The 27,114-nt window shown below is 35.4% G+C and overlaps 1 protein-coding gene across 3 annotated transcripts in view; it reads left to right on the plus strand.

The window, feature by feature from the left end:
• Positions 1–19,195, plus strand: part of CHL1 (cell adhesion molecule L1 like) — a 78,556-nt gene extending 59,361 nt beyond the window's left edge. For 2 of the 3 annotated variants that reach the window (XM_077770157.1, XM_077770158.1), the window contains 10 exons: positions 133–203; positions 3,203–3,425; positions 4,649–4,764; positions 4,897–5,101; positions 5,311–5,433; positions 8,053–8,232; positions 10,904–11,065; positions 11,721–11,852; positions 13,520–13,592; positions 17,021–19,195. In XM_077770157.1, the coding sequence (XP_077626283.1) occupies positions 133–203; positions 3,203–3,425; positions 4,649–4,764; positions 4,897–5,101; positions 5,311–5,433; positions 8,053–8,232; positions 10,904–11,065; positions 11,721–11,852; positions 13,520–13,592; positions 17,021–17,237 (1,502 nt within the window). In that variant the 3' untranslated portion in view covers positions 17,238–19,195. The remainder of the gene's footprint in view (positions 1–132; positions 204–3,202; positions 3,426–4,648; positions 4,765–4,896; positions 5,102–5,310; positions 5,434–8,052; positions 8,233–10,903; positions 11,066–11,720; positions 11,853–13,519; positions 13,593–17,020) is intronic. The other variant, XM_077770159.1, reaches the window with a different exon arrangement.
• Positions 19,196–27,114: the final 7,919 nt, after the last annotated feature.

The raw sequence follows: 27,114 nt of genomic DNA on the forward strand, positions 1-27,114 counted from the left end.
GGGCCAGATAGAAATAAACAAATGTAATCAAAGTTATTTAAAATTGTTTTTAGCTGGAGGAGGGGTGATAGGCTGGTTTACTTATGAGCCATAAAATTGGAAAGAGTAATTTTATTACTTAAAAATTTTCAGCTCCAGACAAGAATCCACAAAACATAAGAGTTCAAGCTTCTCAACCCAAGGAAATGATTATAAGATGGGAGGTGCGTATTCCTTAATGTGTTATACACTACTTTGTGTTCTTTTTTTCTCTTAGATCTGCATGCTACATGTAAGGTTAGAAAAATATTGTTTTTAAGAACAAAGATATAAAATTAGTATATTTTATAAATATATTCACTTTGGATATTTTATAGATCTTTGTGATTAGAATATTATTAGAATGTTAAACAGGGCTAAATAATGTAAAGGTTATAAAGGTTGATTTAATTGTAATCCATTATCAAAAGTTTCAGATTTCCTAGTATCTTTATAACTAATATTCTCAATCCTCTTGTTCAAAAAATTACTAAAAATTTTTCATTATATTTTAGTACATGGTTGAGTAAATATGCATATCAAGAGTCTGCCAAGTAATAGCCACAACTTATTAAGCACGATCAAGCTTTTTGTATACTGTTTTTTAATTTTGAGAACAGCCTTGTCATTAATATCTTTTTCTAGATATGGAAACTGAGGTCAAGGTGATCGGCAGTCTTGCTCTCAATCTCTCACTAGACATCGACAAACCTAGAATATAAACATAGGTATCTTTGGACTTCAAACTGCACTTTTCGCCCCTTTATGTTTCTCTATTAAAGTTATGAAGTAGATTCTCGTCTTTGAATTTGGTGTGAAGTTTCACATCTGCTCAGATGACTTTAATTTTTTGGAGTGTTATTTCTAAATTTCTTCTTAGTGGGTAACTTCCTCCCGCCCTGCCCCATTTGGACAAATTCATGAACAAGTAATTTAACCTACTTGAAAGTAGATTGCCAAACATTCTTGATTTTAGTGATAGACTTCCAACATTAAATTCATTGAATTTTATGTAAATGAAGGACATTCTTGCATGTATGCTGAAACATACTAATTTATTTCTAAACATCTTTCCAGATACGATTTTGTTAAGAATTTTAGGATGCATGAACTTTAGGTGGATTTTTTTAGTCAATATTTTTATATCAACACTAACCCATTATTCCCATTTCAGTGAAATTAAGCTCTGCAGATTTAAAATTTGAAAAAAATGGTAATACACAGAGTATAAATATATCCAAGAGTATTATTTCTTTCCTTGAATTTGTGGTCATACATATTTGCTACTACATTGTCTTAATAATCACTTAAATTGTAATCTGAATTATGTTAATATATTATTCTCATAGAATCTCTTTTCCTCTCTTAAGTTCCATGCAAATTTGTATCAACAGATGATATAAGCAGTTAGATGAGAATAATAGTATGTAATTATCAGGTCGGTTCCTCAGAGAAGCACACCTTGTTGCACCAGAATCAGATCGTTAATCCTCTCCACTCCTGAAGGCCACAGCAGCCTGGTGCTATCAGCTGTACATTTCATACAGAGAAGCTGGGACTCTCATTTTAATGACCTTGCCCAGATGCCCTGCACTGAGTCAGTGATGAAGAGAGGGCCCTGCCCTGCACCCATGATTTTGCCCTTCTGGTCTGCTATCTTTGTTGGAGGCCTACTTAAGAATTTGCTGTGATTTTGTTGCCAGTTGTCTGAAAGCCAAATACAAAATATTCCCACTGCTTCTTCCAGAGTCCAAGCACCCAGGAGCCTGGTGATTTAGATAAGATTTTTCTTAAAAGTGTTACTGATGGTGACAGTTTATTTTAAAATTTGCCATAGAGCTTTATCAAACGTAACAATTTTCCTTGGAGCAAAACATGTGTAAATTGAATACTTTTACTTGTGCACATGTATTGTTGGTAGAGGCTAAAGGAATTGTAATTCTGTATTGCAGTATGAAACTGAAAGCTTGTGGCCTGATTCATCTGGGCAATGCTAGAGCCCCTGGTGAATTTATATCCACATGGTAGTAAAAATTACCTTGGTGCAAAATGTTGAATGTGAAGTATAAACAATGACTAAAATCTCAGAAGGGTTTCAGTTTGTTTTTATTTTTTTCTCATAGCTAAGTTAAGGATTCACTTTGGAGGCAGCGTAGACTTGAAACTACTTTGCCAATATAGCAGTACTTTCAACCTAATTCCAACCAATGAGTCTAAAGGGTTATTTTTAGTAAATTGGACTGAGTCAAGAGCCATTGTATATTCTGTAGGAAAACACTATATATGACATCATTGAATCACTCGTATATACACACAAAATTACCGTTTATTTAAGTGAACCTTACATTCCAGGACTAAAGTCACATTTTTTATGTATTCTATATAACTGATTCATTTAGATGCATATTCCCATTTTTGAAATGAAACAGATGATTTAAATCACATTAATGTTTTTTTAATTAATGTATTGCTTGATTAAAAACCAGAGTGGAAATAACCAATTTCCTATACTAGAAATTCCTCCACTAAATTTTCCTGTACAGCAAAATATAGTGGAAGCTGAAGGTAGGAGGGGGGCACTTTGTCTTAAAGAAATAGTCAAGAAGCTGGAGAATTATATTATTATAGAGAGGAGCTATATCTTCTAGGCACTAATGTATAAACATGCATATTATCTAGATATAAGAATTTACTCAATCTCTCTCTTCTCTTGGAAGGCAGATGGAGAAGGATGGATGGAGTCAGGTGGAAAGAGTTCTGATTGGAAAGTCATGGGAAGTCCCTTTCACAGCCATGCAATTCATGATCATGCCTTTTTTATATCTTCTAGTTCTTTGGTAATGAAATAGTAGAGGAAAGTTTAGACAGAGGCAAAAATCCTCTGTGGAATTTCTTAGTAAATCCTTTCAAAAATGAATAGTGAGACTTAATCACAAGGGCATAATCAAGACATCTAAATTGTGGGCTTCTTACAAGTTAGGTAGGTGAAGGACTAACTTCCAAACTTAAACTTACAGAAAGACAAAAATTTTCATAAGTGTTTCTAAACCAGAGGGAGATGGAAAACTTTCCAAGACACAATCCTTCTGTTGCAATGCTTCTTTTGCCGTTTATGGTGGCTTGCCACCGTCTCTGACTCAGGATATCCCTGATCACACTAGATGAACCTTGCCTTTTATCTTAGCCTTTGAAATCCATGGAGCAGAATGGACCAGGACTAGAGTACAGAGTGATGTGGAAGCCACAGGGAGCCCCCGTGGAGTGGGAAGAAGAAACAGTCACAAACCACACCCTGCGCGTGATGACGCCTACTGTCTATGCTCCTTATGATGTCCAAGTACAAGCCATCAATCACCTTGGCTCTGGCCCTGAGCCTCAGTCAGTGATTCTCTACTCTGGGGAAGACTGTAAGTGATACACTGGAAACCAGCAAGCACTTTAAGAGCAGTTTCTTTCATGTATATTGCATTTTTGTTGATGAAGATTTTTGAGCACCTGCTGCACGCAAAGAGGATGTAATAGCTGTGGGAGATAGAAAGAAATATAACAATTGGTTCCTCCTTTAGGGCTGATTGCAAGATAGGTGATCACTATAGAGTGGCTGGGAATATGTTAAAAGTTTTAATTTGATTGAGCTTCTGAGTAAACTTATTTCTATATTAAAATCAGATAACAGTAATAATCACTGCAATTAGTCAATCAGTATAACTGTCATAAGGTTCCCAGTGATATTTGTCCTTACCTGTCAAAGACATCCTAACAGCCATTTGCTGCCATGCCCTGGCCTCACTCACTTGTACGTCTGGAACCTTCCTAATGCAGATGACTTATAAACTGAGATTTAAGTAGAGAACTAAATATACACACACACACATACACACACAGTTTTGAGGTACTACTCATATGCTCATATTTTTACCATAATAACAGATTATAAAACAAAAGGAAGATGCTGTATTTCATATGACTAAAGGAGTTATTCTCATTGTTTATCCAGTGTCCAGAGTAATATTTTGATCCAAGAATGGACGAAGGTTGAGAATGTGAAATGACTTAACTCCTTATTTGCTTGCTATCTAAATTCTACCCAGATACACCAGACATATCACTGTGAACTAAGATATTATTAGTCTTTACTACTCTGCATTTGGCTTATTCCTCCATACTTAACTCTCTGTAGAATGTGGATAATAATACCACTTTATAACATTGTTCTAAAGATTATGTGAGACAATCCATTGTCCAGTTTTTTAGAACATTGCCTACACTTAGCATAGTTAGCTATTGTTGTCAATAGATTGATCAAATTGTTAAGTAATTTTAGTTCTATTGTTTAGTTCACTTGCCTCTAAAAGGCCAGATACCTACAGAGTATTTCACTGGTCACTGTTTCCAGTAACATTGGCCCTGCCTGGAGAGCTGCATTTCTCAGTGTGGTTGTCTCTTTTCCTAGAAACCTATTAGAGCTCTGAAACTTCTCTGAGATGAGAAACTCTCTTGGTTCCATTTGGACTTGATTTCCTAAGAGTGCTTTGCTCAGATTAAGCAATATGAAAAATCCCCTTTTGAAAAGGGGATATAATTACATTTGAAGGTTATTGAAAACTCATGATCCTTATGTGCTTAACAGATCCTGATACAGCTCCAGTGATCCACGGGGTGGACATTATAAACAGCACATTAGTTAAAGTTACGTGGTCGACAATTCCAAAGGACAGAGTACATGGACATCTAAAAGGATATCAGGTTTTTATCATAGATTTTCTTCCTGTTGCTGAATAAATATCTTAAATGCAAATAAGAACTGATCTCAGAAGAAGGTCAAAGAAAATCTGCCACCATGGCCAATATGCTAAAGTGTTCCTGTTTCCATTACAGGTAAATTGGTGGAAGACAAAAAGTCTGTTGGATGGAAGAACACATGCCAAAGAAGTTAACATTCTGAGATTTTCAGGACAAAGAAACTATGGAATGGTTCCTTCTCTAGATGCCTTTAGTGAATTTCATTTAACAGTCTTAGCCTATAATTCCAAAGGTGCTGGTCCAGAGAGTGAGCCTTATATATTTCAAACACCAGAAGGAGGTAAGAATAACAGTGGAGAATAATGCCAACAATGGGAATTATCCAGTGACCAAATTAAACATATCCCTCCTTGTTAGTAGTTAATTAATATGTACTTCATATGACTTAGCTTCTCAAACTCTATGAAAAACTATAATCTAATGGAGATTTTTTTTAAAAAAGAAATTTTCCAGTTTATAAATGTCTCTTTTTGATCTTATGTTTTCTAGTACCTGAACAACCAGCTTTTTTGAAGATCATCAAAGTTGATAAAGACACTGCCACTCTAACCTGGGGTCTACCTAAGAAATTGAATGGAAACTTGACTGGCTACCTATTACAGTATCAGATAAGTAAGGAGAAATTTGAATTGGGTCCACCTGGAAATATTTCATTATTTGGTTGAGTATTTGGTTTGTGTGCTAAGAATCTAATGATCATGGTTTGTAAGCTGGCATAACTACCTTAACAACAAAAGGGTTTGTAAATTGGCCTGCAGACCAAATCCAGCCTGCTGCCTGTTTTCATAAACAGTCCATACATGTCCACTCATTTACATTTGTGTATAGCTGCTTTCTCATTAGAGTGGCCAAGTTGAGTACCTGTGACAGAGATTACATGGCTCACAAAGCCTGCAATATTTATAGTCTAGTCCTTTTCAGAAAGGTTTCCCAATCCCTGATTCAGAAGAAAAATCAGTAGGTACCAGAAGACATGTGTTTAATATTTATATATAAGAGGCATTGAAAATTAAGAAACATGTGAAGAAAAAGCATAGTAAGTGATGTAATGGAGATTCAAAGCACACGTAACTTCCACCCTGCACTTCTTTGGTCTCCAACACATGCTTCCAGCCTCAACCTTCAACATACTTCTGTTTGTAGAAACCTCTATAGGTAGCCCGATGGTATAGGCAGTTGTATTGAGAGCCTTAAAGAGTTGTTTTGCCCTATTACTCAGAATGGGCTCTGTCCTTGTGCTGCTGTGACATTTGGTTGAAAACATGCTTAGATGAAATCAGGTCATTTTTAATCGTAGTGCCTTCTATGTCTAACAGTCTTCACATCAAACCATCATCTCATAGTGGAAATTAGGGAACTGAGATCATAGAAAATTTTAGACTTTGAGGACATGAATTCCTGACAGCCAAAACCCTAGAACCATGCTGATTACAAAAGGCATTGATGTTGGACTTGGTGAGCTATTCTGCCTCCACGTAGTTCAAAGCTTGTAGCAATATAGGTCACATATGAGTTTTAGCTCCCGATGGCCTGTTCTGAGTTGAGCCATATAATTAAATAGATACAGGCATAATCCCAATAGAAGTAGCATGTTAGCATTTTTCTGAGTGTTTGCTAAGTAGCAGGATCAGTACCAAGTGCTTTCCCTGTATTTTTCATTAAAGTAGAAAATATATGAGGAATGTATTTTCACTATTCTGTGGGTGTCAGAATGGAGGCATAAAGAGTTCACCTAACTGGAGCCATGTAGTAAAATAAATATTAAGCAGGATTCAAACCTAAATCTGTCTGATTCTTCATGCTGAGCTCTTAAGCCTACAGTATTCTATGAACTGTTTTCCATATATGTAGACAGCACTGAAGAAATATTTGAAGACTTTTTAAATGTTAATTTGTTTGATAAAGGTTTATCAAGGTTTGTTTACTCTATCCTAAGAATAAAGAAACTCAACATTAATAAAGTTTCAACCTTTGTGTTGATTTGTTTGTAAGATCTAAATTTATTTTAAGAACAAGTTCTTAGAATAGATAGAGAAAAGGCTAGAATATTAACAACTGCAGTGATTATCTTACTCCTTGAGACATGGATTTTTAATCAAATGATGTAATTGTACACTTAACTTTGCTTTCTGTTAAGTGATTGAAATATTTTTAGATAACTTCTCTCTGTCGCTTTATGTGTTCTAAATAGTTGTCGATTGTGTGTATACGAGCTCTCTATGCACTTCTCTAAATTTGTAGATCGGTTATTGTAGTTTATCAGTGGACTTTGTGGTATTTTATAGGAATTCTCTCACCTCTGTAAAGAGTGATATTTTTTTCTAATTTCCAAAATTTGGATCTCTGTTTTTCTTGTTCATTGATCTAATTGCATTATATAAACCAAGGAAGGCATTTTTATGTTGTTTGTGTGTGCATGTAGTGTGTGTGTGTGTGTGTGTGTGTGTGTTTAACCTTCATGATATCTTGAACTGAGCATCAAGAGGATTTATTCTAGCCCTTCCCTTGCTGCTAATGGCTGCACTATTTTGGGATGTTTCATTTCTTGGACTGTTTTTACAGTAATCTTAAAATTCTTTGTGCTCTTGCACAAATCCCATGATCTTGCTGGTTGTAAATTCTTTGAAAGATGTTATCTATTTCATCATTTTCTGACTAGCACTTGGCATAGTGCTTAGTATATAGTAGGTATCTTAAAATATGTAATTTATTAACCAGTTTATTGATTCTGAATATAACGAGTACTTACTTAGTGCCTCATATTAAACCAGAAGCCATAGAAGACACAAATCATTGTCCAAATTGTTACGCTAAAAGATTAAAAGCACTTAAAAGTGAAAGATTCAATGAGAATATAATATGGGGGGAAAGTCCATCATTTTTAATAGGTATGATGAAGGCGGAGCGATTGGCTCCTGTGTGGCATAGTGATTAAGAACATGTGCTCTGGAGTGGAAAGACTGTGGCTTGGATTCAAATCTTGGCTTGCCAGTTACTAGCTCTGGATCTAGGCAAGATCTTTATTTTTACTAGACCTCAATTTTCCCATGTATGATATTGTAATAATAATTATGTCCACATCGTAGAATTGAGTAAGTTGCTGGTCATCAATAATTAAGACAGTGCCTTGCATACCACAAGCGTATACAGAATAAAAAATAAGGGACAGCATAAATTGAATTGTTAAGCGTATAAAATCTAAGGCATTACTGTTTATGTTTATTTCTTTAGTAAATGACACCTATGAACTTGGAGAACTAAATGATATCAACATTACCACTCCATCAAAGCCCAGCTGGCGTCTCTCAAACCTCAATTCAACTACCAAGTACAAATTCTACTTGAGAGCTTGTACTTCAAAGGGCTGTGGAAAACCAATCACAGAGGAAGGCTCCACGTTAGGAGAAGGCAGTAAGTGCAAGAGGCTTCTCTGTGCTGTTTTTTAAACCGCTCTGAAGGGAACGAACCATGCTAGCCCTGTGAATTAGAAATGATTGTGATCTCAGTCTGGCTGACCTTTGTTTTCCACTGATACAAATACAGAATTTATTTCTCTTTCTTGTGTGTAAAGTTCACACTGACTCAATTTATGGATTTCTACACAGCAGCAATGAAACTACAGCCTCAATGTATATAAGGTCAGGAACTATAATTTTACTTAATTAAAATAAGAGTATGTAAGGTCATAAAATTATTCATAAGGTTAGTACAGGGATATTTTCTTTTGGAAATGTTTTCATACTGAAAAATATTTGCCCCTCACCCTGGTAGAGGTTTTGTAACAATGATCTAATACATTTAACTTCCATGCCTTGACTCATATATACATATATATACACTCATATATGAGTGTATATATGAGTCCTTAGTATATAGTAGGTATCTTAAAATATGTAATTTATTAACCAGTTTATTGGGTCTGAATATAATGAGTACTTACTTGGTGCCTCATATTAAACCAGAAGCCATAGAAGACACAAATCATTGTCCAAATTGTTACACTAAAAGATTAAAAGTGCTTAAGTGAAAGATTCAATGAGAATATAATATGGGGGGAAATGTCCATGATTTTTAATAGGTATGACCTTATTTCTCAGGAGTTCAAACTGGCATCAAATGTTCCATACAAAGAAAAGAAGTTAGAATAGTAGTGATCTAAGTTTGCAACCTCCATATTTTTCAAAACAGAGTTTAAGACATGTAGAACGTTGCTATTTTGTTAGAACCAAGACCGTAATATGCAGGAGAAATGCTAATTCCATCATTGCTAATTTACAGTAGGTAAGAAAAAAATTACAAAATCCTCTTCTAGGAGTTATAGTTCCCATATGCATATATGTAAATATTTAGAGAATTTGGGTTTGGTCACTTTCATGTTTGAAAATGTGTTAAGCTGATGGAAAATGCTGTTTGTATAATTTTATAAGTGATGTAGCATCTTCTTTGTAAATTAAAGATGCAGCTAATATGCTTGAGTATCTTATAGCATATTTCTTCACTACCCTATGTCTCAGTAAATTGAAAATGTTCCTTACTAGTATGTTTGTGTTCTTTTTCAGGACTCTGCATTTTCAGCCACTGCCCCTTCCCTAGTTGACACTGATTTCTCTTCTATAGGCGTAATTTGCCATATTTACAGGAAAGAAACTATCATCTCTTTTTGCCACTGGATTTCAGCATGATCTTTGAAAAAGGAAACATACATATATATTTCCACGGAGGATATAAATCTTGATATCAGAAGCACTCTAAAAAGAACTTTTGTGCAAATTGGAATCTATTTCTGTGTATCTTTCTTCTTGCTCTCCCTAGATAGCACATTTTCAGGTCATCTGGCATTTATTCAGAGAATGGAATTTGATACACATGCTCTTTTTTTCTGATTACTTTTTGGTTGTCACTCTGATTTTCAGGTGGCCCCCATTCCATAGTCTGAGAGGAGAAAGATGATGGAGCTATTCAGAAATATTTGTGTCATTATTAATTTGAACAAAACACTTACTTTGCTCTATTTTTCAAAAGCTTGCATTACTTAATGTTATACTAATATTTCTGTTTTTCAAAGTCAAAATTAATTGTGTTCTATTTCAGTGGTGATCAATCTTAAAGGCTTTGCTCAACTAATATAATTGGCCTTCCTTCTACCATGGTGACCTTTTTTAATGAAGCCCTTTTGTTACCAACAACTATATCATCAATTTCTATTCTATGGTTAAGAGCTATAATCAAATTTAATGTGTGACATATACCCATTTGAAACAGAATATCAGAACTTTTAATATTCTCAAAATGGAATATAGTATTTTATTTTCAGTGTAAATTATTAACAGGGTCACATTTATTATGTTGAGTTGATTCTTAGCACAACTGCAGATCATATATAAAATATTTTACATATTTTGTTGCAACATCAAAAATCAAATGTATATTTAATTACACTTGACTCCTATTTTATCTGCTGCTGTAAGATTCTACAATTAATATACTGACATACTCATGTTTCTTTTTTGTCAGTATTAATGCCTTACAGCATTTTAAAAATCACTGCATTTCATTTAAATGTACCTGTAAACCTGTGCTTTATGTACAGTATAAAACTGCTGTGTCTACAGATTTTAAGTATTTAGTATATGGCCATGTTATGATGCTTTTGCATCAGTATTTATAGAGAGGACCAAGGCCCAAAAAAATTAGAATTATAATGACGCTTGTTTTCAAAAATAAGCCAAAATGGCCGGTTCAGTTTCCTGCTAGGCTGTGTAAGTCCATATTGCACAAAATGACATTGTATAATTTTCTGAAATCTGTGTTTGGTTTATAACCATTCATATAGTGTCATTTCATCAACAAGTATATCATCTTTAAAGGACATGAATTAAGTTCATTTCATTTACTCAATTTCAGTACCTTTAGAAAGAAAATCTTGAAATGTTGATTTTCTTGATCTCCTGATAATTCAAAAACTATCTGAGAAAAAAGTGCTACAAATGGCTCTCCTCCCAAATAACAGTATTTTTTTTCTTTTCATGTCCTGTTTTTCAAAGATTACAATTTATATGATTTAACTGTGTGCATTTCTTAGGTAAAAGTATCGGGAAGATATCAGAAGGAGTAAATTTTACTCAAAAGACTCACCCAGTAGAGGTATTTGAGCCTGGAGCTGAACATATAGTTCGCCTATTGACTAAGAATTGGGTTGATAACAATAGCATTTTTGAAGATGTAATTGAGACAAGAGGGAGAGGTGAGACATGAGATTATATTTGGGGTGATCTTAGACAATGAATCTATGTTGTGTAGATTTTTAAATTTTATATACTTCCTGTATTAAAGATAAAAATGTGGGGTGCATTAGCTGTAAAGATAATAGTTTCAGTTTGTTTTGGCATACCAGTTTTAAATTATCAAAATGAAAAACGTTCCACAAAGTTCCAACATTTTCCTTATCATTTTTACCAGAGTAGTCGACTAAAAATATCTCCAGCCAATTAACACATGTTAATAACAAAAACTAAAAAGAAAAACAAAGCCAAATAACCACCCCCCTACCCCACCCTGAAGCCCCCTGGCAATCTGCATATAACCAAGCCAGCTTATGCTTTTGCTTGCTTGTGCTGCTGTGCATTTCACTCCCTCTGCCTCCACTATCTCTTTTCGGTTTTCATCCTCAGAGTCCAGTGCAGCTTGAGAGGTTTCCTTCTAAATAGAGGCTGAATGATTTATCAGTATTCTTCCAATGAAATGTCCTTTAAATCACATTCCCTCGAGGGTCACTGAAGGGAAAAATAAAATGGATGCTATTTTGTATGCTTAAAAAAATACATTTCATTTTCCCACAAGGGGCTTAATCCCAAACACTGTTTCTAGTATCCAATGTGTGACTTCTCTTTGTACAACAGAATATGCTGGTTTGTATGATGACATCTCCACTCAAGGCTGGTTTATTGGATTGATGTGTGCGATTGCTCTTCTCACACTAATCCTGTTAACTGTCTGCTTTGTGAAGAGGAACAGGGGTGGAAAGTACTCAGGTAAAGCTGTTTCTTAACACACTTTGAATGTATTCAATAGTATTTTCTAGGAGGCATTCTTCAGAGACATCTTTTATTTTTTGAATTACACATTTAGGTCAAATTTATGTTAGCACATTAGACATGCAGTACACTAAGAGGGGAAAAAATCCTAAATTAAGTAACCAAAGAAGATATGGTCTGGAATATTAATTTCAGATGGTTACTTGTTTTCTACTTTCTGGTACTTAAGTAGTCTCTAAGAAGGCTTATCATATTTCCAAACTTCTACTTTCTGTCTATAAAGTATCGGAGATGTTGACGACACTCATGACTAAGCCACACACATATAGTTGAATGTCTTCAGAAGAAGGGACCATTTTATAGCATGCCTTGCCCCGTATTTATGATGCAAAGAATGTAGGCACTAGCCTATTCTAACAGCGGTGGCTCCATTAGCCAGCATTGTTAGTGTTAGTCATTGTTGGGAATGCATTTCTTATGACTGTGACGTATACTGGATACACTGCCTCCTGAATTAATGTAGATAAATTAAAAACCATCATAATTAATAAAATGATTGGCTTTAGTTCAACTTCCAAATTTATTTGATCTTTTTCAGATATACATATTGTGTTGTTGCTATTATTAGTGTTCAAGATGCTTATACATAAGGAGAAAGATTAGTTTGGTGGCATTCAGATTAGTGAGAAGTTCTTTTATTGGCTTATGATTCATCTAGCAAATATTTATTGGGAACCTATATGTATATTTAACATTCAAACAAACAAAAGCATAATTTCTAAATTTTTATAAAATGTATGCATGGAAATGTATGCAATTATACATCTCATTTTTTCCCTGTGAACCCTGAATTATTATGAAGTAGATTTTCAATAATGGATGACTGTTCTAGTTAATTAATTGGAAAATTTAAAGAGATATAGCATTCTTTTCTGAGTATCCCCAACAAATAGTCACTTGTGAAGTGTGGCCCTATCCAAATTTTAAAGAATGATGGAAAAGAAAAAAAAAAAGTGAACATTTCACATTGTAGGACAGGTAAAAGAATCTCTTCGGTCTCTGCAAGTAGTAGTAAAAGATGCCATGAAGGATTTTTGTTTGTGTTTATCTAGTTGTCCTGTGTCCCACTACTTAGAATAAATCAAATTTAAAATGTCACTATAGACCTGAATATTCTGATTATTGAGGCAATTATGAATACGAATGAGAACAGAACAGTCAAACAAACGGTTGACTCTTAACTCACTTTAGTGACATAGATCTGGTAGGATCCTATGGTGTCTTCAAAGAGTTTTGGATAGTAAAATGAGTATCCAGTAATTTGGTCTTCAGTGAGAAACCATAACTAAGCTTGACTCTTCCAGTAAGACTCGTTGCCCACATGATATTGATTAGCCACATGAGCATCTCCAACAGGCTCTAATTCTGATGACAAATCAGGAGAATCTAGGAGCTCCTTTTCCTTTTTTTTTTTTTTTTTTTTTTTTTTTTTTTTTCACATTNGAGGTAACTGATGGGTTAGAGATACAACCACAAAAAGCCACTTGACTCACTCGTATCTAAGAACTGGAGCTGTGCTTCTTATTGATTATCCATCTTTAGCCACACTATTAATATGTCTTTAAAAATTACTTGTATTACTTCCCCCTCTATTTGTTTGTTAGTGAAAGAAAAAGAAGATCTGCATCCAGATCCAGAAGTTCAGTCAGTAAAAGATGAAACTTTTGGTGAATACAGGTAAACAGTGTTCTGTCTCAAAATGTGTTAAAACATGCACTCATCAGGTTATAAGCTTAAAAATACAAAAACAAACAAGTATTTTTTCTTAAAGTTTATACTACTATATTGTAATACCTTTTTAAAGAGTGGTTTGTAGGGGCACCTAGGTGGCTCAGTTAGTTAAGCATCCATCTCTTGATTTCCGCTCAAGTCATGATCTCACAGTTTGTGAGATCAAGCCCTGTGTTGGGCTCTGTGCTGACAGTGTGGAGTCTGCTTGGGGTTCTCTCTCTCTGTGACTTCCCTGCATACACGCGTTCTCTCTCTCTCAAAATAAATAAACACTTAAAAAAATAAAGAATGGTTTGTAAAAATAGGATCTACTTGAGTGATAGTAACCAACCTTCTGGGTGTAGGGGTGGATGTTACTGAGATCCAGGTAAACGTGTGTGCTAGGAGACTTTTTTTTTTTTTAAAGCTCTGTGTGCAATACAAAGGATACTGTTTTCATTTAGAGTGAATATCTGATTGGATTTTCTAAAACATCTTGAAGTCTCCAGCATGGCCATTATGAACCCAGGTTTTATTCAGTTTGTGTCCATTAACATGTATTCTGTATGCCTTTGTATGCTTACAAAGGTGAGTGAGTTTCAAATCCTGTCCTCACGATGAACCCGGTCTGCAGAGGAAAAGACTTACCTATACGCAAATCACTATAATTAAGTAAAGAAAATAAGACAGCACAAAGAACAAGCTCTTTCAGCCCTGGAGGGATGCTGATAAAGGATCATCCAGAAGAGATAAGATAGTTTTGAAAGATGAAATGGGCTCTGCTACTGTTAAGCACTGGTCAGAGCATGGCCAAACAAGAGAAAAAAACCATATGGGGCGCCTCTGTAACTCAGTTGGTTGAGTTCTACATCTGATTCAGCTCAGGTCACGATCCCAGGGTTGTCAGATCTACCCCACCCCTGACTCCCTGCTGAACATAGAGCCTGCTTAAGATTCTTTTTCCCTCTGTCCCTCTCTCCTTCTTGTGTTCTCTCTCTCTCTCTCTCTCTAAAAACAAAAACAAAAACAAAACCAGTGTTCCCCAACGTGGGAATTGTAGGATATCTTAATGGACGATGTGTTAGACTTCTCATTCTACTGTTGTGGGTCACCATCTTCCTCTTTGTACCACCCTCCCCATTTCTTCGCCATTTGTGTTTGAGATGGCATTGTTTGCCATCAGGTCCTCTGTATATTGCAGCCAAGGGGGCCCAGGGTTATACGGCCTTTATTACACAGGAGGCCAGAATTCATATGGAAAAGAGACTTGATCAACTCTAACTGGCCTATCCCTGGATCCATTTCGGTGAAATGGAGCATTCTGACTAGCTGTCCTGGGTTAACCGATGTGCATTTGAACCTCATTATAGGCTCTACTTTGCTCTATACTAATTTTTCTTTTTTGCACCTATTAAAAGCTCTTTTTTATAGTTTTACATTTCTTGATTAATCATTTTAAGTTCTTTCCAGAATAAGGATCATTAAAGGGAGAAGAAGGAAGGAAAGAGGGAAGAGAGGAAAGTAGAGAGGGATGGAGGGAAGGAGGGAGACCGAGAGAGAAAGGGAAACTTGAAACTTTACAGATTTACAAATTGTGGCTCAGATTCCATGTGGCAGGAATCATTAGGGGCCTATTGTTTAAAATTTTAAACACAGATATTTTAAATACAGTATTACTCATTCAGTTTTATAGGGAAGAGAAAAGCTATGATAATGCCTTGTTCAAAGACTCATTCCTGCTTACTCTGCTGCCTGATAAAGCCATCCACTGTTTAACCTGGCATCCCATTGACAAAAGTATTTATTAATATTTTAATTTAAATCTATTTAATCTCTTAATGTTTTCCATCATCTTTTCCCAAAACTACATGTTCATCCGGAAAATTACCTAGTCTCCAAGTTACCCCAGGAGACAGTTTTACTGGATGCTGTTCTTGCTCATGACATGAGTTGTCATTCTTCCAGTTTCTGGTAATAGTTTCTTCACTACTTGTTACCTGGTCCCTAAGCTAATGCCACATTTTTGTTTTTGTTTTTTGTTTTTTTGTTTTTCTAACTGTAAGCATCTCGATTCTGCAGCCAGTTACTGCCTGAGTCAGGATAGCTTGGGCAATGCTGCTGTCAAAGGCAACTCCAAAATCTTCTTTCTCAAGTTATGTGTCCAATACAGTTGGCTCTGGTCATCTTGACCATTTAGGAGTGGTGCTTGGTAGATGAGAATCCAGGATCACCACAGCGGTAGAAATAGAACATAGCAAATTGAGCACTGGCTCTGAAGTGACACAGGCCAACTTTGCTCACTTTTCTTGGGCCAGCTCAAGTCCCCTGGAAATGTATAGCTCAGAAACGTCAGGGAAGTGTCACCCTGCCCGGCTCCAATACAGCTGACAGATGGACCTATTTGATGAACAACACTGATTATCAAAAATTATAAAGTGCTAATCATATTCCAATTATATATTTTTCCAAATATATAATTCCTTTTTTAAAATGTTATAAAATATTTAACTTAGCAAACAGCTTTACAGTGTGATAGTAGTTAGTACTTAAACAAGATCTTGATCCAGAAACTTAGAATACGTATCATTTTATAGACACTTTAGTAACTCAGTAATTTTTATTGAAGAATAAAACCCAAATAATAAATTTAGGATACTATAAATATTTATGTTCTAAAAATGCCAGCCATGTGAAAAAAAAATCTACCAACCTGAGTTTATCAACTATATTAAAGAAAATTCTTTGTTTACCAGAAACAGACTTTGATTGATTAACCTAATCAAAAGAGCAAATTTTGGAAGGATGTAGGGGTATGTACAGGATAAAAGATAAACACGAGAGATCAAGATTTGATGACTGGAAGTTTGAAAAGTTCATGAAATCAAAGGGAATAACATTATCGTCTCTATATATCAACAGATTAAATGTCTGCCTGTCTCAAAACTCCCATTTTTAAAGGGAAGCAGAAGTGTTGTGTATAATAGCAAATAGTTTCTCAGTTACTCAGAAGGACACAAATAGGTTATGATTTTGTACACATTTATTTGCGAAGGAGTAATTTATAGTTTATGCCTCTGCAATGCTGATGTGAATGTCTTAAAAATTAAGACCTATTAGAAGGACAAATATCATATGTTTGCGCATATAGGAGGATTAGGAGGAACTTGACGGAGGAACAAGGGGGAGAAGAAGGGCGGAAATGGTGGGGGAAAGGGAGAGAGGCAAACCATGAGAGACTCTTGAATGCTGACAAAAACTGAGGACTGATGGATGTGGGTGGGAGGGGGGGGATGGGCATGGAGGAGGATTGTGNAAAAAAAAAGAACATACGCATGAGTTTTGCTTTATGTGAATATCTCATATCAGATTTTGTTGAATTGTTCTTTATTTTGTAGTGACAGTGATGAGAAACCTCTCAAAGGAAGCCTTCGATCCCTTAACAGGGATATGCAGGCCACAGAAAGTGCTGACAGCTTAGTCCAGTACGGAGAAGGCGACCACGGTCTGTTCAGCGAAGATGGATCCTTTATCGGCGCGTACGCTGGATCTAAGGAGAAAGGATCTGTTGAAAGCAATGGCAGTTCTACAGCAACATTTCCACTCCGAGCGTAAATGTATCACATGTAAACATCAGTGGTTTCACACCAACCTTCCATATTTATCTGTTCAAGGGAGCAAGAACTTTCACATAGGAATAGAAACGTGTTGGCATAAGATTTCATCCAGAATTTGAACATCTTGTAATTATGTTGAGAAAATAGCACTGCCTTGAAAAAATAAAATGCCAAGCACTACAGGCCTATATTGTTTGTTTTGTTTTGTTTTGTTTTTCAGGTGCTGAAAATTCAGAACATAAAACAGATCCTGTATTTAGATTCACCTCAACTGAATCCAAAGTATCCCTTCAGTGTACTCCATTTTTGGCTGGTTTTACTGTTCACTGTGTTCGCATTGTTGTTGCTACCTTGTGGTTTTTCCTCTGTGTGCACATTTGTATTCAGTCTCTGAGAACTGTCTTAGTGACTTTGCTTCACGACAGGTAAAAAGATGGGAGGCAAACTGGTTATTTAAAATGTAAAGAGGAATTTGAATGTCTTATTAAAACAGTTCATTGAATATATACAGTCTAAATCTATTATTTAATTTTTTTTTGTAGCAGGAGTCCTAGGTAAACTATCAACTCGTATTTATTGAGCGCCTAACTGTTTGCCCAGAGATGGTCACGTTTAAACAGAATTCTGACTTTTTCAGTTTTAACATGAATCTTTTGGTTATATCACTTATGACATCTAGAACCATCTTTGGTTTTTGTTCTTTTATTGGACTAAATTCAGCTGCAAAGGATGCAGTTATCTGATGAAAGAACAGGCCAAGGGATCCGGGATGCTGGAGTCTCCTAGCTACATCTATTTAATATCTTCATTTCTAAATTGACCACTTTTACTTTTTTTTCTATGTTTATATAATGATATGCTTGCATATATTTCATGAATGCATTGTACATATTATGTTAATATTTACACAATTTAAAATACAGATGTGTTTTATTTTGAAGTGAGAAAAAGAACATGAACAGGCATGTTTGTACAGCTAAAGTATATAGTAAGATAACATTTTTCATCATTCCAGAGCTACAGCCAACAACATGAGGTTCCAAAACTGAAGACTTTGTATAAAGCGTTTGGATTTTGTTCTTATATTGCTTTTTCCAACAGTCTCAAAATAAAATATCATATAAATATTGAGGGAAATGTTTTCATATTTTTCAAAATAAGGTTTCATTGTGAGTATATTCCTACCCCAGCCCCCAAAAGAAAAACTGTTTACAGTAGACATTTCTATAAAGGGTTTGCCTTTCACATTTTAAACATCTTCACGGTGGGATCTCTGTTCTTTTGTCAAAGTCAGCACAAATTCAGGGAATTCATTTTCTGGCATGTGGGCTACTAGTCCTTCTAAAATTGTACATGAAAATGGTTTAAAAATATTATGAAGGACTGTGCATGCATGCCAGTAAAATCCAGTGTTCAACTTCTCACTTTATGGAAAGATTTTTTAACCCTACCATGAAATTCTTGATTATGTTTAAGTGAAAGTGAAATCACAGATTTTCCTTTAGTTTTTGAACTGTAGCTATGGCTATACATTGTTAAATCCTGACTTTGATTTATGCAGCCCACCGTGTTTCTTGTGGACCGAAATTAGGGATGTTTGTAATGGTCAGTGCAGTAATCCACATGGAGTATCTAGTGGTCATTTTTTACCTAGTGCGTCCTCCAAAATGCATGGGCAGCAAAAGAATGTCTTATTTAAAACAATACGTCATGGGCTCAGGATTTGACCAAACTCCCAGAAATCAGAGTTTCCAAAAGGAAGGGCATCTTGGTCCCCCTTGTGTACGAGGGGCCACACTTCCATCAGTGCACCTTGAGTTTCATCTGTCAGATTTCTAAAGCATTTTCTGGAGGAAGGATTCTCATGTTTTGACATACCCGGGAAGAATTTCTGGCCCTCAGCCACCGGTGAGGCCAAGGTTGGGACTTCCGAGTACAGTTCTGCTATTAGTCTAGTTCCTTCTCTTTGTCATCANAGGCCACACTTCCATCAGTGCACCTTGAGTTTCATCCCTGTCAGATTTCTAAAGCATTTTCTGGAGGAAGGATTCTCATGTTTTGACATACCCGGGAAGAATTTCTGGCCCTCAGCCACCGGTGAGGCCAAGGTTGGGACTTCCGAGTACAGTTCTGCTATTAGTCTAGTTCCTTCTCTTTGTCATCAGCCAAGACGGTTTTAAGAGAATCATGCAGGTTGGAAACACTATCCAGAAAGCATTAGAAGTAGATTTATTTTGAATTTAATAATCTTTAAATTAGAACTTAACACGACTACTGCAGTGTTTGATTTTCCTAGACCTCAGTGTTTCCCTTTAGCAGTCTGAGTAACAGGGATGTTCCTTTTCCTATTTTCTCAAAGACCAAAACTTACTTACAGACATGAAGCATGAGGTTATGTTATGACTGCCTCTTGCTATTATTCTCTATACGTTTTCTTAATACCATTTGGCTTCTACTAAGAATCTTCAGTGCAGAAGAATTGGTTCAGAACTAACTTTCTCTGTTAACTGTCAATATTATTTTAATGTAGTAGATTGTATATAATCTCAAGGATTGTTGGTGGGGATGAGTTCCTAGAGAACTGTCCAAAGGTTGGAAAAATCCAAGTTCTCTTCCTGGTTCCAGCGCTGATCTTGTACATAAACCTTAGGCACGTTGCTTGACCCCTTTGCTTCATACTGTCTCAACTATGAAGTGCTAATGATGATCTCAGTTACCTTATCTTTGTCACAGGGTGTTCTTTTTTATGAAGAAAAATCTGAAAATGATCAAAGCTAAGATGCCTTGTAACTTCATAAACCGTTAATCCAACGATGTATCAAAAGTCACCCCACACATACCAACTCAACTTTTTTCCTGTGAGCACATAAATATATTTTTATAGAAAGACAAATCTACAGGAAATAAAGTCTGCTGTTCAGTGAGCAGTATGATTTGCACATGCCATCAAAAATTATTAATCAGAAAACAAGTAAGCAGGGTCTTTGCTATACAAAAGTGTTTTTCACTAATTTTGCATGTGTGTTTATAAGAAAATGTGAATTTGGTGGATTATTCTATCGGTGTAAAGGCATCTGATATTTTAGATGTACCCATGTTTATAAAGGTGTAAAGCACAATGAAATTATGCTGGAAGTCTCAAATAATATTTTTTCCTATTTTATATTCATGGAAGAGATGAGATAGAGAGAGAACAATAATGAGAAATGTTGGTGTGTTTTTCTAAGCATTTAAAACATAGTTGCCAATCGAAGCCCTAAATATGTTTACATGCCATTAAGATATGATTCTTGTAACAATTTTAAATTGATTATAACGGGGTTGGGTTTGTAATTTGTGGTAGTATATATCCTAGTGTTCCCATAGTAAAGTAAATAGGGTTGAGCCAAAGCTTACTTTGTTTTGTGTCTTAAATTGTTTGATTACATCTTCAAAAGCGATGAAAGGTATGTAGAACTGGTTTACCTGATTACTTTTTTTGGCTTAGATTAATATTCATAGTAGAACTTTATTAAAATGTGTTTGTATCGTAGGTGGTGTTTGTATTATGCTTATGAATATGTATGGTTTAAAAATATTTTCATTATACAAGAAATTCAACTTTCCAAATAAAAGTTCAACTTCATGTACTCTAAAAATGTTTGTATTCTTTTCTGTCTAGATAAGAAGAATCAGAATTTCTATATCCACCTTACCTTCAGGTGCCTCTGATCCTGGAATATCAATAAATGAAGTATAAATTAATAAAGCACAAGTGACATATAAATAAAAGTATTTTGATCTGAATGACTATACATACAAATAGACCATATAATAACAACATCTGCAAAATGTAATAAGCCAATAAATTCTGTACTTAATGATAAATGTAAAATTAAGACGAATGTATATATTCATTTGATTATTTTTAGAACAATGTAGACCTGTCAGTTTTCAAGAAAATGTTCAATATTCTATACTTTCAAATAAGGTTAGCGAGTAATTGGGACACCCAATCTACTAAAAATTATAATTTTTGAAAAGTGTTTTACGTGTACTAAGCATGTTATATACATTATCACATTTAACCTCTAAAACAATATTCTGTTTGTAGAATTAAGGCACAACATGATTAAAAAATGTGGTAAATGTAACCAGCATGGGCTCGAGGTGGAAATTAAACCCAGTGCGGTTTGACTCTAAAACCCAGGCTCAGAATCATTATTCCAGTATGTATCCTTTTATCTCTCGCTCCATCACTTTATCTTAGAAATGATAAAGAAAGCTAAGTTTGAGTTTAATGTTAACCTAGTGATCATGTTTAGAAACTTCTCAGTTTAAGATTTGTGATCAAAAGATACAATGGGGAAAACAATATTTTATATATATATATATATATATANCTGACAACTCTTCCAAGAGGAAAATATGGCATCCAAACTTGTCAGACTCTGGAGTTCTTTGAAGACTCAGCGTTAGGTTTCTGTTATTTTCCTAACAGATGTCTTACCCTTCAGGCTTTGATTGTCATGTGCAGACACATGACTTCAGGGTATTTTTAGCCTAGGATTCTCCATATATTTGAGGCTTTTTATTTATGACTTCCTGCTTGACATCTCTTTTCCTAATGGTTGAAGAATATTTCAAACTCAGCATGTCAAAAGTGAATGAATAACTTTCCCCTTCCAAACCTATCCAACATCTCTCAACTGTACATACAATTAAGTGATTTTTTTTAAATATTTTTATTTCTAGGGGAGAGAGAGAGACAGCATGAACAGGGGAGGGTCAGAGAGAGAAGGAGATACAGACTCTGAAACAGGCTCCAGGCTCTGAGCTGGCAGTCAGCACAGAGCCCGACGCGGGGCTCGAACCCACGAACCGCGAGATCATGACCTAAGCGAAAGTCGGATGCTTAACCGACTAAGCCACCCAGGCGCCCCTACAATTAAGTGATTTTAAGCAATAGTATCCATCCAAGTACTCTCAAGCCATAAACCTATCCTTACCAAGCTTTCTCCCTTTCACCATTCTCAATCCATGACAAAATTCTGTTGGTAACTATGGCCTATGTATTTCCTGGATCTACTCACTGCTCTGTACTGTGGTCATTTGGCTGCGCCACTTTCATGCTAACTGGTCTGTGTCCATTGGCTTCCATTCCAACCTTGTGACCAGAATACAGACAGCGTAATGTTTGAAGTACATGCCTCTTCATGCTGTTTCCTTAGGACTTTCCATTGTTCCTAAGATAATGACAAAAATCTTTAGTAAGTCTTTAGCAATCTGCATGGTCGGACCCCTACTAAACCCCACTCCCACCATGCACCATTCTATCCTTCCTCTCTTCATTCCTGACATTATGATTGTATCAAATACCTCAGGTTCCCCAGACCTAATCTGTATGGTACTAGCCACTGTAGCATGAGCCCCTCCGTGTGGACTACAACAGACTAACTGCAGAAGGAGATTAACAGAAATGCTCATGATGTGCCTCTTGCTGGGAGGCTTGTCCCTTGAACACTATGGCATGAGGGGCTAGGAGACCCTGCCTGATGCCTATTCATACTCAGTGTGGAAACATGGAGGAATTCATAACCTATGGAGCAAATTTGTATTCAGTGAGATAAGGGAGCGTGGGTAAATTCCAACCTTCTTTCATGGCCCCTCCCCACTCTCTTATACTGGATGGTCCCATGGATTAGAGCAATTATTTGCAATTTACCTGTGGCCAATCCAATAATGTACCTTCTTTTGGTTCTTCTTTGCCTTACTCTCTTTTCTTCATGCCTAATCCTAACCTATTAGGATTGTACTCCCTACTAAATTAGTAGCCCATATATTGATTGCTACAGGTTCTTTTGGTAAGGAATCCAGGCTGACTCTTTATCAGCTCCAGGCATTTGGCAAATTCCTTCCTGTGATGAGTCCCTTAAGTTTATTACTTCTTCTTCACAGAATCGCTGATTTACTATCAAGTTTAAGGTTTCCTTAGGGGAAAATTCTAAGTCTTCCGTAACTACGTCCAATCACTGTATCTTAGTGTAGCATCATTTTAGGTACCTCTCATTTTTTTGTGCTACACAGTTGCAATTTTACTTTTTTGTATGGCTTTTTTGATTTCTGCCTTTATTTCTTCTATTAGTGTAAAAAGTTCTATAGACACAATAGATACATGGTCATTTTTACTGGAAATACCAGTCATCTAGCATAGTGTCTGGCTTCCACTGAATATTTATTAAATATTTGTTAAAGAATGAGAGTCACAAATAATTCCAAATAATGAATGCATTTGAGAAAAATTCGAGTGTAGATACTGAAAGAGGTCTCCATTTGTACCCCAAAGCAATTCTTACCCAGGGCTTTATCTTAATAAATGACCCACTATCCACTTAGTTACTCCAGCCAAAGCACTTAGAATCATTTTTGGATACATTCTTTCCCTTACTGTTCTACATCACCTCCTATTAGGTCTAACTCCAAAATATATATTTAAATGCATTTATGTTCTCCTTTTTTGCTCTCTTCTCCAATGTATGAAACAATCACAGGGAGCTTTGTACCATATAAACCAGATTGTACTAATGGTTATTCAATAAATGTAGCCAAAATCCCTAATTCCTAACCCTATGACCTTGCTACCTTACCAGCCTTATCTCATACAGCGTTTCCTCCAAAGTTATGCTTTGGTCATTCTGCCCATCTCTGTGTTTCTAGAGCCCACTAAAATTCTTTTATGTGCCTAACGACATTTGCAGTTGCTATTCTGTCTGGAATGTTTTCCTGAATTTCGGATAAACCAGTTTCCATTCTATTTAAATGTCACTTGTTCAGGGAAGATGTCTGTGATTATCAGCTGTAAAGTAGTCAGGTGCTGTTTATGTTATTCCTTTATATCAATCATTACTGTATTAATTTATATTCTTATGTGATTTTTCACCCATTCCTGTTCCCACTACGATGTAAGCTCCATGAGAACAGCAACTTCTCTGGTCTTGTTCAGTGCTCTGATAACTGGAATCAGCCCCAGCCTGTAATAGATCCTAAATAAATATTTGTTCGGTGACTGAGTGAGCTAAAGCACCAAACAGGAAACAATGCAACAAATATTAAGAAGAGAAAATAATTAATCTGCTTATCAAAACATAGTGGCCTGAGTTTTACATTTTAAAAACATATATTTAGAATATACTAGAGTTATTAGACTAATGATCTTGAAGTATATAGAAATATCAACTCGTTATGTTGTACACCTGAAACTAATAGAATATTATGTCCATTACATCTAATATAGATAGATATACAGATAGACATAGAGATAGGTTCAAAAACACAAAATTGTGCACAGCAGGTCTGATCAGAGAAGAAAAAAATTTTTTTCTTTTGCTTTCAGGAAAAGAAGTTTTTAATGTTTTGTAAAAAACAATTATGTAACTCAATAAGTAACTCAGTACTTCCACTCATAAGAATCAGTACAAATTTCCTTTTGGGTAAATTTCAATAAGGTACATACAAAGTAGTTAACTGCAGTACAATAAATATTAGAGTAATTATGATAATTAAAATGTCTATAATGTATGTTTGTAATTCCGCAGAGAAAATATTATATTGTGAGCCATAAATTCCTATGTAGAGTACGAAAGTTAGCTATGTTTTAAAATGAATTTTTAAAAATCCACACGTGGTTTTTTGATGAAGTTAAACAGTGGAAAACATCTTACCATAATTGCACTGCTCTAATAAAATATGTAATTGAAAGACTCAACCACTAGGTGGAAGTGTTTCAAAGTAATATAAGACACATACAGAAAGCACTCTTTCATCAAGGTGGTTTTTTATCTTGGCAGTTTTCAAGATTAAGCATGTATTATGTGTCGATTACTTAGGGATTTTACACTCCATCTTTTACTTCTAACTTGTGGTCTCACTATAATTATTATTGGCCTTCATTAATTCAAGTTTTGTGAATTACATAGGTCTTTTCTAATTTTGGAGGGATTGGCATTTTTCAAATCTTGAAGTGTGATCAATTATAATACTTAGGACATTAAAAAATTAGTTTCCTAGTTTAACCTTTTTCTTTCTGGTAGAAACAGATAAAAGTGATCACTAATTTCTATTATTTTTAAAAACAAATTTCATGTTTCCCAGTTCTTTAATATATGAATAACTCAAGTACAATGAATGATAAACTAATTTCTGATGACTATATGTGTAGCTAAATAGTAATAGTAGTAGCCATATCATGGGACTGTTGTAAAGATAAAAATGAGTTCAAATATGCAAGTAACTCAGCTCTGTGAAAAGTGCTAATTACACATTATGATGTAATAATTAAATACTTTTATAGAACTGTATACTACCGTACATAACTGGCATCTTTCAAATTAATAGTCCCAAACTTCAAGAGGCATCACCCCAAGGGCTTGTTAAAACCTGAGTGCTCTAGTTCATCCCCAAAGTTTGTGGTTCTGTAGATTTGGGATGGGGCCCAAACTGGGGCCCAGAGTTCCCATGAGCCATTACCCTTGCTGGTTCAGATAACACATTGAGAACCACTGACCTACAACAATGCATAGATTTGAAAACGGTCAGATACAGGTGCCTGGGTGGCTCCTTCTGTTAAGTGCCTGACTATTGATTTGGGCTCAAATCATGATCTCATGGTCCTTGGGATTGAACCCCATGTTGGGCTCTGCACTAACCATTTTGAGCCTGCTTAGGATTCTTTCTCTCTCCCTCTCTCTGCCCCCACCCCCTGAAAAATAAATAAACTAAACAAACAAAAAAAGAATCCACTAAACTTGAGAAGAGTTCAAAGAGAATGAAATCATGTTCCATCAGCTTTCTGGATATTTTCATAGACATAGCAAGCTGACTTTCAGAATGAAAAGTAATAGCACATTCCCTTCATGATTTATGGGCTAAAATCCACAAGTAGTATCTATATTCAATGTTTTGTAGTATCTGATAGGTGTTTTATTTTTTTTTACCCCAAGAAATGATGGTCTAGGAAAAATTGTTTAACTCCCATTGTATTAGATTTTTTTTTAATTAAGTGAATAAAACCACTTATATTGGTGGACTGTGAGAAGTTTTACAATGGTTGGGAAATTGCTTCAGCATCCATTTTCGTTCTGTGGCAGAGCAATCTCACATTTGCTCATGGTTCTCTCCCAATCTGAGCAGAAAGTCCTTCTGCACTTAGATAAGTATCTTAGAACTTTCTTAAATCCTGCAATACCCCTACTCAGTTCCTACCCCACTCCATCTATTACTTTCCAGCAGCTCTTAAAGTGCATGCTTATAAGAGATTAATGTAAACTCCTTCTAAATTAATCTACTTCCCAGGATTTTCCAAGCTTCTCTGTCTCACAAATCTTTAAGATGTTTTTGTGTTAATGGAGACACCTAGTGCATGGTAAGAGAAAGGAAACATGCAGATTACTATGCAGAATGAGGTACCACTACAGAACTATGTTCTCCAGAGAGAAAGCATCTACATCATACTTCTGCCTGAAATTCTAGCTTATTGGAGAGGTAATATTCACCATTCCCTGAGTTTTCCGTGATGTTAGAAAAACATACAACCTAACTTGTAGCTGTGGCAAGTTCAAACTTGAAACATCTCAACCCAGTGCAATCATAAAGTAGTAAAACTAAAATTTAAAGAAACAGAACACTATTAGAACACGATTTTGACACAGATCAAGAATGATCAGAATGTTTAGAGTTGGCAGAGGGAGTGGTAAACTTCCAACTTGGTAACACCAACTGGTAAAAAAATAAAATATAGTAATTTGGCAATATGTATTAAAATGTATAGGAAGCCCCCAAATATATTCTAGGAATATAATTAAGAATACTGCATTTTCCTACAATGTATATTAAATTCT

This window comes from Crocuta crocuta, unplaced genomic scaffold (genome assembly GCF_008692635.1).
Source record: "Crocuta crocuta isolate KB4526 unplaced genomic scaffold, BGI_CrCroc_1.0 scaffold812, whole genome shotgun sequence".
NCBI lineage: Eukaryota > Metazoa > Chordata > Mammalia > Carnivora > Hyaenidae > Crocuta > Crocuta crocuta.